At 40.8% G+C, this 15,732-nt stretch overlaps 1 protein-coding gene across 1 annotated transcript in view; it reads right to left on the minus strand.

Annotated features, from left to right (window-relative positions):
• The window catches only part of CWC25 (CWC25 spliceosome associated protein), a 132,727-nt gene that overhangs the window by 54,514 nt on the left and 62,481 nt on the right, over positions 1-15,732 (minus strand). Inside the window, exon 5 of the mRNA XM_078645622.1 lies at positions 8,938-9,056. Coding sequence (XP_078501748.1) covers positions 8,938-9,056 — 119 coding nt within the window. The remainder of the gene's footprint in view (positions 1-8,937; positions 9,057-15,732) is intronic.

Raw genomic sequence — 15,732 nt, forward strand, 5'->3', positions numbered from 1 at the left:
ACGGGAGAAGAGATATTGGCCTTACATTGTTGAATTCTGTCCATGGGATAACTGAGTTTTTCCTGATAGGCCTGACCGATGCCCTTTTCCATTCCATGGGGACTTCTCCGTTGTTAAGGGAGAGATTCACAAGTTTTTGAATCCCAGGGCCTAGAACATTGGCCAGCATAGGCATTAATCTTGCCAGAATGATGTCAGTTGGGCATCCACTTTTAATCTGGGGATGTTACCTCCTCTAAAGAAATAGGTGGAAACCTGTCAAGGGGGTGGGTGGAGAAAGTTTCTGCAACTGTCTCTACCATTGACCTAGGAGATGATTTTTCTCCATCAAAGGATGGAGTAGAGTTGATAATTTTTTCATAAATTCCGTCTATTTTTTGAGTAAAAAATAGCGAAAAGTCGTTGCAGAGTTGCTGCGATGCTAGCTCCGTACTTTCACAAGCCATAGGTTTCACGAAAGATTGCAGTATTTGATAAAGCACTCTAGGAGAGTTTCCCGCAGTCATAAGCTGGGATGCAATGTGGTTCTTTCGTGCAACACGAATGGCTTTGTGGTATGAGGAGAGAGAATGCCAGTAACCTTTTTTGTCCTCGGCCAGTTTAGATATTCTCCATTTCTTTTCGAGTTTTCTAGCTGCTTGTTTTAATGACCTAAGATGCTCTGAATACCAGACTTCTTGTTTTTGAGCTGGGCGAGTTTTTAAATGTTTTAGGGGAGCAATGATATTTACTGCTGTGGCAATTGCCCCTGCTATCACTGAGGACTATCACTGATTATCTGTATTTGTTACATTTAAAAAAAAACTCATTCATTCCTCCAGCTTTGATCACTTTCTCTGCCCCTTTTTAGGTCTAAGTCTATCAGACAGCGCAGTTGTCTGGTTTGCTAACGACATCTTGTGGACATTCAGAAAGCTTCTCTGGGAATACATTTCGCCGTCGTTCACCATTGGCTTTGTGATTTGTAAGTCACATTTGCTAGCTTTCTATTTGCTGTTTTTTTTGTTTTAGGTTGTCCAGCTTGAGTACGTCCCTTCTCTTGCCCAAACATGATTTACTGTATTCTTCCACTAGTACTGGAGTTTTGTAATTAGGCCTTTAGATCTTGTTCTCATATTGTCACATTGCTGTGCAATCAAAGACAGAGGTCAAATGTCAGGCTCAGTCTTCCAGGGAGCTTTGTGTTTACTTTTCTTTCTCCGAATTCAAAGTGAGAAAATGTATGTGACAATCAAGCTGGCTACTGAGGGGGTGCTGGTCGGAAGGCTGTAAAAAGTTATTTTTTTTCCAGCACACAAAAAAAGTTAAAGGCAGCTGCTAGACTACTCTTACAGATAAAGCACCAAGCCCACATCTCCCCGGCCTTGAAGGCCGTACATTGGTTGCCAGAAGCTCCACATTCTATCTACTTTGTTTTCACCTCCAAAGCGATACAAGGAACAAGGCCACTCTTCATCAGAAATAAAAATGACAAACATTAAACAAAGGAACCTCCGCTCTAGATTAGCAACTCGCCTCAAAATCGCATCTTAGAAGATAAAAAACCCATAGGGGGCATATCCTACTCGGTTCAAGCAACCAAACTACGGAACTCTTTACCCCCGAACATAAGATCCACGAATTACTACCTTACCTTACCTTCAAAAGGTAAGGTAAGGTAGGTAAGTAAGGTTGGCTCTTCCCCATATAACCACCATACTAAAACATAAAAATACAGCATATCCCTGTGTATATAAGCATTTATTTGGATTACATATGTACCTAGATGTGTATATTCCTTTGTATTAATGTGTTTAATATTAATGTCTATTAATAGAGATATTTGTTAGTTCTGCTTAAGAAACGTACAGACTACTTATGGTTATATCATTCTATGTTTAACATGTATATAGGTCACTGCATAAATAAGTACATTTTTATCATCATTATTTATCTACAATTGCTTCACTAATGATTTTTCTTTTACAAATTACGTAAACAAATGAATTCTCTTAAAGAAAAGCAACACTTGAAAGTCTGAGTTTAGTAAATACAACTTAAATCTGGATTATCGTCCTTATACATGTATACCTTCCATGTATCTTTATATGTATTACTTTACTCCTAATTTAGCATCTGCAATGCTTACCCTATACCTCTCTCAATATATCTTCCACCTCCACTCTCTGACTCATCCCAAACCTCATTCTACTACTCTCTCCAATGCACTACCCTATTTCTCACCCTATTCCTCTCTCAATATATCCTCAACCTCCACTCTGACTCATCCCAACTCCCATTCTTCTACTATGATCCCCAAAATAACCCTTTCTAGACTCTTTCCTCTTCTACCCCTCCTTACATAATCTCAAAACTCTTTTACTATTGAGGGCTCCCAAACAAGCCTTTCTAAACCCTTCTCTCTGACTCTTCCCCCTCTACCTCCCATTTGCTTATTGATCTCCAAATAAACACTTTCAAGACCCTTACCTCTTCAATCCCTCCACTATCCTTTTTCAATCCAACTAACAGACTCACATGTTCACCGCTCCAATTAATTTCAAATTTCCCTATACTAATTCACCACTAATCCTACTTTTGGGTTCCGGAGTACCGTGCTACTCCCCAAAAAGTGATTTGACGCCTCATCAGGGGTAACAGGCGCTATATAAATTCAAACCATTCCATCTTCTATCCCTCCACTATCCTTTTCCAATCCAAATAATAAACTCACATGTCCAAAGCTCAAATTAATTTCATAATTCTCTATACTAATTCACTACTAATTATTTTTGGGTTCCAGAGTAGCGCGCTACTCGCCGAAAAGCACTTTGATGCCTCATCAGGGGAAGTAAGCGCTATATAAATGCAATTACAATTATGACAGCACAAATGAAGCACATTTTTGGGTAATTCTGAAGTGTGGTGGGAACAAATACTTTAATACTACCAAAACAAATCAATACACTAGGTGATGAAATTTCCACACATTATCGCTTGTGCGCTGTACACTTTTCATCAGTTAAACTGTAGGTCTGTGCAAATGTAATGGTCATTTCAATTGAGGATGTGTTGTCTGTAATGGCAGTACATGCATACTCCACTTTACCCTACTCCACTCTACTCTTCACCGCTCCATGCCATTGCACTCTACTCTGCAGCACTCTACTCTGTACCATTGCACTCTATCCCACACTATTCTAATAAGCACCACTCCACTCTATGTCACTCTCCTCAGCAACGCAGCATCCTATGCAAATGCACTCTTTTTTGTAACACTTCACGCCCGTACACTCCATGCCAGTCCACTCTACGTCGCTCTAGTCTACTCCACGCCACTGTACTCTACCTTGCACCACTCCGTTCTATTCTGAAACAATGTATACTACGCAACTGCAATAATCGCCATTGCATTCGGCGCCATTGCCCTACACTCCACTCTAAGCCACTGGTCTCTACCGTGCACCACTCCAATCTGCACCTCTCCAACATTGCACTCTACTCAATAACACTGCACTCTCTGCCACTGAACTCTAATCTACTCTGCTCTGCTCCACTGCACTTTTTGCCACCTCACTCGAACTCTGCAACTCTACTGATCTCTACGCCTATGCATAATACCACCAATGCACTATACGTCACTAAACTCTACGCCAGTACCTTCTACACCAATCCAGTCTATGCCACTCTAATTTACTGTGCACCACGACACTCTAGTCCAAGACTCTGCATTCTATACCATTGTACTCTACACTGCACCATTTAACGCCAATGTACTGTACACCACTACACTCTACGCCACTGCAGTCTAAACTGCTCCACTCTAATCTACTCTGCACCACTGCACAGTAAAATACACAATCTGTGCCATTCCACTCTATGCCACTTCAATCTACTCTGCGCCACTGCAATCCACTCTAGACCACTCTATTCTACACCTCTGCACTCTACGCCACTTTACTCAAAATCATTGCAGTTTATGCCACTGCACTTTACGCCAATCTACTCTGTACCATTGCAATGTACGCCACCGTACTCTACAACATTATGGCGCCGCACTCTATGCTGCAACACTGCACTCTCTGAAACTGAACTCTACACACCATTACTGTGTGCCACTGCACTCTATGCCACCTCACTCTACTCTGCAACTTTACTGCACTCTCCGTCACTAAACTCTACGCCAGTAAATTCTACTCCAATACAGGCTAAGCCACTCTAATTTACTGTGCATCGCTGCACTTTATGACACAGCACTCTACATCACTCTATGCAAGTGCGCTCTACGCCACTCTACAACACTGCATTCTATGCCAATGCACTCTATGCTGCACCACTCCACTCAACTTCACTCTACTCTGAAACAATCTACTCTATGCCACTGCACTCCATGCCACTGCACTCTACGTGACTGCACACTACAGAACTGCACTCTACTCAGCACTACTCTACGCCACTGTGCCCGACACCAATGCACTCTCCACTACTTTACTCAAACCAATGCATTCTATGCTAATTACTCTACAGCACTGGACTCTACTCAGCATCACATTAAGCCACTGTGCCCTACACCAATGCACTCTACATCACTTTACTCGAAACCAATGCACTCTATGCTAATTACTCTGGGCCACTGCACTCTACACTACTGTACTTTACCCCAAATCACTCTTCGCCACTACACTGTACATCACTCCACTCTATGTCACCGTATTCTATTTTGCACTACATCACTGCACTCTGCACCACTCTACACTACGCCACTGCACTCTAAGTTACTTGACTCCTCTGCACTCTACCCTACATCACTCCACTGCACGCCACCTCTCTACTCTGAAACAATCTATTCTACGCCACTGCACACTACACCACTGCACTCTAAGCCACTCTACTCCTCGCCATTGAACTTTACGCCACTGCAGTCCACTCTACATCACTGCACTCTACGCAAATCTACTCTGCACCACTGTTCTTAATGCCACTTCACTCTAGGCTACACCATGATGCTCTACTCCACTCTACAATATTCTACCCAACTCAATGCCATTCTAAGACACTACTCCACTCTATGATGCTCTAAGCAACTCCCTGTATGCCACTCCATGACACTTTACTCCACTCTATTCTAGAACACACTACTCCACTCTGCTCCAATCCACTCTCCAACAATCTACTCCGCTGTACTCTATATCACTCTACTCAGCACATCATCTACGCCACTCCACTTTGTTTTACACCACTCCACGACACTATGCAATTACATGACTCTCCTACACTCTGACATTCTACCCTACAACACTCTACTCCCTCCATGACACTCCACAATACTCTACGTCACTCCATAACACCCCACTCTACTCCATTTTATGACACTCCATGCCACTCTACTTTCCGCCACTAACTTTTAGCCATGCTGAACAGCAGCTACTCTGGTGTACAATATGGCTACAACGCATTAGCCAAGCCAAAAGCTCTTGCCTAGGTGAGTCCCACTGGCTTTGCTAATGCTGGTCTTCGTTAATCATTCATTTGAAAAAGCATATGAACTGTGGGTTTCAGGAACTGCCTAAAACATGTAACTAGTCACTGGCTTTAGACCAGCAGGTGAAATAACAGGGATAAATATATACGGTGACACACACTTCGTTTTTTTTACGGATCTTGACATATGCAAAGAGAGGTCTGGGGGAGGGGTGAGACTAAAGACCACTAGATTGACTAGCTGCAATAGTGCATCAGGGTTATTACCAAAAAAGAATGTGTTTGGCTTAATACAGAGTTGTAACAATGGTGGCAATGCCAATAAAGGACAGATGCCCGGACTTTGAGTGTAGATCAACAAGGGGACTGTTTAATCATCAGAAATTCCCTACAAACAGTTAAAACGGGTGATGGAAGAAGGCACAAAGGGTCCATGAAACTCGACTCCATCACACAGGATTCTCAGAAACAGTCTTCTTGCTCACTCTAATCCATTTGCTTCTCTTGCTAATTGGCCACCGAAGCCTTCTGAATAGTTCAAAGTTCCTTGTTGGAGCTTTTCCTAATAGATCACATTTGTTCCTGGTTGGGCAGAGGCCATGTTTACTGTGCGGTTACAAGTGGTGGTAAGAAAGGGAAGGACGGATTTATGTGATCTTGGAAAGAGCTTTGCTTTAGGCAGCCAGGAATTTTGTATGTCTGTTCAGAATACATGGTTCTATACTCTGTCCTCTCTATCCATCCATAGTTCCTAAACAAAAAGACACTGCGCCCACTGAAGCTGGTCTTAAGTATGTTGAGGGGCACTGGATTGAATTTCTCTGGTTCTATATATTTATTTCAAGACCATTAATTAACTCAAGATGAATCTCAGGGACTGTATGCAACTGTTTTTCCCTTACCATGGGGTGAAAAGCATGGTTTTAATCTACTGCGGATTTCGAGTTTTGGGGGAATTGATTTCCTTTTTCTAATGTCCATTTTAGGTCTTGCCTAGAGACAGCATTAAAGGACCTCATGATGACCATACCTAAACTTACAGTTGGATTAGAGCTAGCCACAGCTTACCACTGGTTTGCTTTCTTATCACTCATTTGCTTGCTTCTTATTCAATGGCTCTTTACTCTTCTTGCATGTGTCCCTCCCCTGGAGCATTGCTTCATTACAATCCTTTTGATTGGATGACTTGCATCTTTCCACTGCTTGCACTCAGGAACTACGTTTTACGTTTTCTTTCAATTATCCTTGCAAGTGCATGTGTTTTCTTGCACTCTCACTCCTGTGCTGCTTCATCACAATACCCCTTCATTTTTATTTTTTCTTTCATTGTTCATGAGAGGAGCTGTCCCAGATCAGCTGTGTGATTTTAACAAACCTTTAGAAAACTTTACATGTGTGAGTTCAGACCATTTAATTTGCTCTATAGCTCCCCAAGCACAATCAACTGGTTTAAACATTTTGTTACGTGGACAGTCATTTTGTAAAGCAAACTTCAGCTGCTGTCAGAGGCTGAACATAACTCATAATAATTTGCTTATTATGTAAATGTTCATGACTTTATAGCCCCTATTCTAGGTTTATTTTAATTAGAGTGTAGACCTCGTGTATTAATGTTATTTCAGCCAGCCTTCAGGTTGGTCCTAAATCATTTCCTTATGAAATGGGGAGTAAAATCTAGGAGAGCTATGAACGACATTGCTTTTTAATTTCATTGTGCAAAACTGTGTGCTTCTAACATTACTTTTTATGTAAAAGAACGTTAGCTTGCACTGAGTTATCAGTGGCTAGACTTCTGAATGCAATCGTCTGTCATGATATGGAAGATAAACTGCCTTGCAAGGCTAGTATGTGATAATGATCAATGCAGTAATTAAGTCATATGCCATAAGCAGCTACCACAACTCATTCCTAAGTGATGATGACACAAGTTGACACTACATGAGAAGCCACCTCCACAATGGCCTTGTAGATGCTAACAATCAGTCACCCTGAAAGAACTAGGAGCCTAACAAGTACTCTTCAAGAGACCATGCCCAGTGAATAAGAAATGCCTTACTAGTAGACAACAAGATTTGAGGAATTACCTTTAACACTTTAAACTATTTTTTGGACTTGTGTGGGACATGTTCTAGTTGAGGTTATTGATTTTTTTATATTAATTACTTTTTGGCTACTAATACTTACTACCAGGCTCAATCCTGAGGTGACCCACTGTACTCATAGAGTTCCTAAGAAACTAAAGCAAAAGCCAGACACAAAATCCAGCTTCATACAAGGTGACTGGAACGTTACCCTACTGAGTGGCAGGAAAGAAACATACATCAGTAAACACAAAGACTTATAGAGGCAGCAGAGAAAACCAATGCTATAAACATCTAGGGTCTAATGCATAAATGTTTATATTTCACACCATCTAATTCACTTTGGGAAGTAAAAAGAATAGTATTAATAAAAATTGAGAACGTTTGATCAAAGCAAAACAAGAAATCATTAATTGTAGGTGAATAACAAGATGAACAAGATCTAAGGGATCTATGGAATATGTAGTTTTCTCTAAAACAACACATTGTTAGCACTTAGGTTATCTTTATTTCAATTCGCATTATGATGTCAAAACAGTGAGATAACAAGGCCACGTAATTTGCTCCTATTCACTTAAAGTGGTGCACAATGTACAATTCCTTGTGACCAAATCTGCTGTACCCGATTTTCTAAGTTATTACCACCTCTTATAGGAGGTCTTGACTGCTCAACTTTGGTACCGCCATGAAGACAGATACCAAATGGAAGCAACTTGGTTATTCATATATGAAACTCTTAAATAAATAAATCTAAACTGCACAAGTATATTTGTGGCTCTTGACATCAGTAAGATCGACCGCAAAGAATAACTAAATTGAAAAAAATTAAAGAGCAGACCATACACCTAACCCCTCTCCACCATTATTATGATAAGAAAAAATCTACGTTTTTTCACAACAATACAATTATAAGTCACAAGTGAAACGCCAGTACATACCACCAACACACAGATCAATCCGAGAAGCTACCTTCAAAATCACACATCATACTAAGCTTCCCCCATACATGCATCTCATTTAACAGACCAGTCAAAATAAATGACATAATCCAAACCGTGAGTTCTGCAACAGCTCCCAGGGCATAGTAAATGTTCCAAAGTAAGCCTAACTGTCCAAAGACGCAGTCAGTTGTCCGTGAAAGGGCCACCTCGAACAATCACACTACCAACGTACCTCAAATTCTGCTACAGTTCCTTGCATTTCAAACACATTTAATATAACCAATCAAATGAGATGACAAAAAGACATGGCTGCCTGTGACAAAACAGATTACTGTCATGTGTCGCTAACTAACATACTTTTTTATTGAATTCCCTTTAAAAGGACCTAAAAACAATACCTTTTGCGGTGTTACACTAAAGCAAATGTGAAGATAACTTATTGTAATATTTCTCACTTTCCATATTCCCGCTCATCCTCACTGCTAGAGCTGCTAGAGCTCTGCTGCTTGTGTTTCTTGTGCTTCTTTTTCTTCTTCTTTTTCTTCTTATCAGACTTTTCCAAACTATTCTGCAACTGAAATGTTTAGAAAATGAGTAGCAGCTTTAACAGTAATTCCTTGTCAGAGAGAAATTAATAGTTCACTAGCTCTCCTACAATAACAATGCGAGCAGTACTAACAGCTCACAATATGGACAATTTGCACCAAAATAGAAAGATCAAGACATGATCACTCAATTACACCTTTTCGGTAGTTCAACAAAATCAATGTATCCAATGACAGAAGCATAAAAACACAATTACTTAATTGTACATAATTTACAGGGAGTTAAGATATTAGATGCATTTCAGAGAAAAAAAAAAAGACATTATGGTGGGCCTTCTATCCGAACAAGCCCTCAATTTCATATTATTTACATGCATATGGGAAATTCTATTTATCCCAGAATAGCAACTTCAAGCCAAGCCATCCAATTCCAAATACTGAAAAGTACAATATTTAACTCCTAAATTGAAATAGTGACCGAGTGTTTTCATTGGATTTATGCCTTTCGAAGATCTGAAATACTTAGCTGCACTCTCATCTGCCTGCAAATTTCTGAGACTTCATGATCTGTGCAAGGCCAAAACCTGACCGAGAGGGCAACATCTTTCCAGGACACATTTGTGAAAGACTCGTTAAAGCTTGTAGAACTCCACCCACGATCATATTATTTGTGCCAGGTTCCTTAAAGCCCAATGTTCAGCAAAACAAAGGACAGCCTTAAATTTTGCGACTATATTGGACAGCCAGAGGAGGTCAAATCTACTGACCCTACGTTGGCATATCAACAAATAAAATAAGCCAGCTGTAATAAGTATGCAATGGCATTACCAAGCCTATAAAAAATGTGAATACAGAAAACGTACCATAGGTTAAGGTTTTGACTTAGTGCACTGCTTCCTCGCCTACCCAGACAACACACTAAACCACAGATACACTATTGCCATGCCTAACCCAAACAATTCAAAACCCACCTCAACAGCCCCTAATCTGTTCTGCGGCCAAATATGGAGTCAATACTCACTGGAACAAACAACAAATTGTTCACTATCAAGGAAGACAACAAAACATCTATGAAATCAGAGTTCCAAGGAACAACGCGACTAAAGCAAGGATCAGTGTTTGACTGCTAGATGAAATCACATTTTTTAAGAAAAACCAAAGACGATAAAGACACATTACACCACCACAAGAGGTCAGAATAGTAAGATAGGGACTGAGGTGCGCGTCACACCAGCTTGTCCCACTCCTTAAAATCAAGATGATAACCTAAACAACAAAAAATGGAAGCATCAATATTGAAAGCAGTGTTGAGTATTGTGTATGCAGCATTAGGCCCTTTCCCACTCGTAATGGTCCACTGATAGCTTCGGATGCACACCATATGCATCATGGTGCCACAAGAAGAATATCCACTATTGCTACTGTGTGATCAGAATGAGCTCCTGATGTCAGGAATGCACCTCCAAGCAGCTGAATACAACAAATGTATAGATATTAACAAGCATATCAATATATTCAAAAACAAATATACAAATACTACTCGCACCTTCCAAATGACAGGTGTAAAACACTTCAAAATGTTTATCTGTAGTTCCACTCGTTACCGCTTCTTCAGTTTACATTTGATTAGTACATGTGACAAGACACAAGCTAAAAATGAGCTTGAAAAATTTTAACACACAAGAAAGTTAGCTAAAGGATACAGGAACATGCTAGACTGAAGCAACTTATTTCCATTGTGGATGCAATACAAATCACTATCAGCTCAATTTTCAACACGTTTCTCATTAAAATCCCAAAAGACAAACACTAATGCAAGAAGATCCATTGTGAGCCAGCTGGAGTACATACTGCTACAGACGGAGTCCAAGATACCTCACTAGTTTTTGTCAATTACCAACCACATAAGAGATGACTCAATTGCCACAACAGTTAGTAACAATGTGAGTAGAACATGACTAATGCGAAAGACAGAGGCCGCAATTGTGCAACATTGACCCCTTTCTGTTTACCAAAAGATCCAGAACTTCTTAGTCAATCTCTCTGAACTTTTAGATTTTGGTTCTACATTGATACAGGTAGTTACTGAAAGAGTGCCGGTGCTAGCTTCCTACATAGATGGCTTAATACAAGGAAACCAGAAAAAAGTCACAGCTGCCACATACATGTATGTATATCAAAAATGATCACACAGCGTAACTAGAAATCGAAAAACAGGCAGTGAACCACATTGTTAAAGGAAGATTTCACACATGAAACTATGCCCATATTACCCATACTGCATCATGAAATTGAACTGAGGAATAAAGATTTGAAAGGGAATCCACGTTACAATAACAAGAGTATCTTAGGAGTAGCAGAATTGCAAAGTGCAAGTAATATGGAGAATTCTGTAACACAACTGCTGGAATCCCCATTTGGATGACACACATTTTCCTTAGGGTTTATTGTTGAGAAGGCACATAGATCCATGATGCCATGCCATGCTCGAGTCAAAGTCTAAGAACTATAATTGCAGACTCATGCTTAACTTTAGAGATGTGGTCTTACATTTGAATCAGACCTTCAGCATAATGGCTTACCCATTGCTTTTTAACCCGACTTCAAAATTAGTGGTACAAGAAGGCAAATGATAAATCTTTGAAGGCAAGAAAATATTGAGATTGAAGTCAGACAAATATTCAATTATGTATTTGGCTAACTGGAGAATTGATTATAATGAATAGCACATTCATTTCCTCAGCCAGAGATGGAACTTTAATTTATTGAGAGGTCTCCGAATTCTAAAGAAATATTAAAGTCTGTAACTGACCCACGCTCCACTCACATTAGAAGGATAAATAGCACAAATTAATTGAGTGACAATGACTCATGTTTGAATGTCATTGTGTCTTGCCACCACGTTCTTACGTCCACCCAGTAACAATAAATCAGAAAAAGAGTAGAACTTAACTCATAAATATGATACTCAATGGTTGGTTTGATGTGAGAGCGTTTATATTAATAGGTCAACCGGATATTGGTAATATTCGATGCCGGCTGATTTTCCTTATTCAATGTTTGCCTACCTTGTTGGCAGTCCTTGAAAAGATGATTTACGCTAATGTTGAATGCTGGATAAGATGTGTGGGATATGTTTTCATAACAGTAATGGGTGATATTATCGACCCTGGGCCAGGTGCACGCTCCTAGGCATCCCCCAAGCATAGAGCACAACCACGTAGACGATGTGGATCAGTTTGTTAATTTGACTTTGTTGGTTCTGGGGGTTGGTTTTCCCAGACAATAGGGTATGGTGTAGGTGAGGGGTGGAGTTCTGAGTTTGTGGGGACCTTTTTTGCTTTCACACCAATTTGGCACTGGATGGACAGGTCAGCAGCTATAAACACATACTGAATACACCACGATTCACAATAAGTTGATAGTAATCAGTTGGAATATGTGTGGGATTAACAATCCCCAGCAAGGCCTACCACATTTTACCCTATCTTGATTGTCATAAAATTGATATTGCTTTACTTTAATAGACGTTTCGCTGACGATCCACCGTTGACACTGAATGGGGGTAAAAACGTTATTTCTCATTCTAGAGGAGTGGCAATTCTTATACGCAAATCGGATAATTTTATATTGCAAGAGTGGGTGGAGGTCCCACATGGAAGGGTTGTGAGGGAGGATAGTTGATTCAGTGCCGCTTGGTCTGATAAATGCCTGTGGTGTAAATGTTGATGCCCTAAATTTTGTATGCTAAGCTTAAATGTTTCAGATACTCCAATGTTGTGGGTAGGGGACTTCAATTTAGTGTTAATGCCACAGTCATGACAACAGGCAAGATAAGAATTTTACCACCTGCTCTGTTAGATCATTTGGCTATCATGCTGCAGACAGATGATCTAACTCCTTCTCAGAAGGGCAAACACTGGAGGATGAAAGGAACAGAATTGCTGGACAATTCTGATCTGAAATTAAATAGGGCATTATAGAATATTTTTGCTTTTGACTAAGGTTTTGTGATGAGGTAGAAACATTGTGGGAAGCATTTAATGTATACATACATAGGATATTAATTTCTCAAGGAGCAGGTATCCTTCGATTATTGCGTTGACAATTAGAAACACTGGAAAGAGAGCTATAGCTAATTGAAATGTCTTATGAGACAGATAAAGATAGACACTTAATGATCAAAACCAGGCCACCCTGAACGCTTTTAGGGAGGGTGCAGATCGGGAGGTGTTCCATCTTGGAGAGCAATCCCGGGCTACAATATTTGGGGAGAGGGGTTTGTCCAGGAAGGACGTTATCAAGGATTATGAGAGCCTGAAATAAAGAATTGCAGATCTAATGAATTACTCTGGATGTTTTGTCAATATTTAAGCAATACTATGCAACGTTGAATTATATTTGGACCAATTTTCACTGCTGACCAAATTACTGAGTATCTGGATAATGTTGGTCTTGCATGAGTGAAAGGTGAGAGGCATGAGCTCCTCAACTCCACTCTTATAGTTGAAGACATTAAAGAAACAATTGCTGGTTAAGCCGGTGGTAAGACACCATGAGGCCATGGTCTTCCGGTGTACTATTATAAAGAATATTCTGATATCCGAATAACTAGATTGCTGAAAGTGTGTAGGTAGATTGCCTCCTTCAATAATGAAATGCTAATAACTGCTCTCCCTAAATTGGGCAGGACTGCCATCAATGGTCCTGGCATAGACCACTTTCACCTCAGACTACAGACAATAAGATTATGGCCAAGATACTGGAGCCGAGGATGGCAGTCTTCATAGCAACTTCTGGTGCTTTCTGAGCCATATGTATTTATACCCCAACGGTGAACAGCTTTTAACATACACTTTGATGGTTGTTTTACAAAGGGTGGAACAAAATCTTCCTACTGCAACCATCCTACTAGAGGCTGGAAAAAGTGTTTAATTCACTGGAATGGGCGCTTAACCCCTTCCACGCTCATGACGAGCTGGGCTCGTCATGGTGTAGCCTCCTCGCACGCTCATGACGAGCCCAGCTCGTCATGAACAATGGAAAATGTGGGATCCCAGCACCGGGGGGGAAAACGCATAGCAGCCAAGTGGTTAAAGATACATGTGGCAAGACAAGTATTTTTTGGCGAATGCCAAGGATGTCCGTTATCACTCCTGGTATTTGCTTTAGCTATTAAACCCGTGGTGTTTCTGTTGCGTGAGGTTCACCTCCATCATGGTATCTATATATGGGGAAAATCATTGTTGGTATATTTATATGCTAAGGATAAAAAAACTCTATATACAGAATCCAGGAATCAATATGACTCCCATTATCACAAATACACTCAAATGTGGCAGTTAAACTGGGTTGTTGATTATTTGGGGTAAGTCAGAGATATTTCCACATACAGATAGCCCATAAACATTTGAGGGAGAATATCAAATGGGCAGGTGTGCCATATTAAGGATGTATGTGACTAGAGATACAACTGAGCTACTCAAAGTGAATTTTGGGAGATCACTGGAACATTTATTTATATCATTTGTAAAGCGCCTGAATCACCCCGGATGGGGTATCTCCATGCTGAGGACATATACAGGTGAAGCACTAGGTGTTAAAAGAGTGAGGTTTTGAGTTTTTTCCTGAAGCTCAGATAATTAGTGCAGAGGCGTATGTCCAAGGGTAGTTGGTTCCAGAGTTGGGGGGCTAGATAAGAGAACGATTTGCCTCCCAATCTGGTTCGCTTGATGCGTGGGATGACACGAAGGCCTTTCCCATTGGCGCGAAGGGTACGTGATGGTGTGTGTCTAACTAGTTTGTCTGCCAGATATGTAGGACTTAGCTGGTTTAGGCCTTTAAACACCAAACAGCAGATTTTGAATTAGATTCTTTTGTGTATGGGTAATCGTAGCAGGGGAAGTGACTGAGCTCGATAGGGTGCACTGGATACCAGGCGTGCTGCAGTGTTCTGCACCACCTGTAAACTTTTCAGGGCAGATTCTTTGACAGAGATCAGCAAAGCATTACTGAAATCCAGGCGACTAAGGACTAAGGCATGTACCAGAGTTTTACGTGTAGAAGCAGGAAGGAAGTGAAAGACCTAGCGGAGCAGGCTGAGTGCATAGAAGCAAGCTTGTTTGGTTGTAGCTATGTGCTCATCAAGATTGAGTTTACTGTCTATTAATACCCCCAGGTTTTTAACCACTAGCTTAGGGGATGGTGCCGAGCCCAGTTCCTCTGGCCACCAGCTAGGTGACCAGCTGGTGACTGCGTCTTTGAAGAGCATTATTTCTGTTTTTCCTGCATTTAGCTTCAGGAAATTGCTGCTCATCCATGATGTTATGGTTCTCATGCCTTCTGCGTATATGTTTTTAAAGTTGGGGGTGTCTTTATGAAAGGAAAGTAGGAGCGGAGTGTCCTCTGCGTAGGAAATGGGGGTAAACCCGATTTTCCTGAGGAGTGCTGCAAGTGGTGCTACATATACATTGAATAGTGAGGGGGTAAGGCAGGAGCTCTATGGTACCCCTTTGGTTACTGAAGTGGTCTTGGATCTGAAGGGTCCAAGGTTCACCGTTTGGGTTCTGCCTTTGAGAAAGTCCCTCATCCAGTCTAGTGCTGTATCCTGGAGGCCTATAGATCTTAGTCTTTCCAGCAGAATCTGGTGTGAAATGGTGACGAATGCGGCAGACAGGTCGAGCAGTATGAGAAATACTGCTCGGT

The sequence above is a fragment of the Lissotriton helveticus genome, chromosome 5_1 (assembly GCF_964261635.1).
Source record: "Lissotriton helveticus chromosome 5_1, aLisHel1.1, whole genome shotgun sequence".
Taxonomy (NCBI): Eukaryota; Metazoa; Chordata; class Amphibia; order Caudata; family Salamandridae; genus Lissotriton; species Lissotriton helveticus.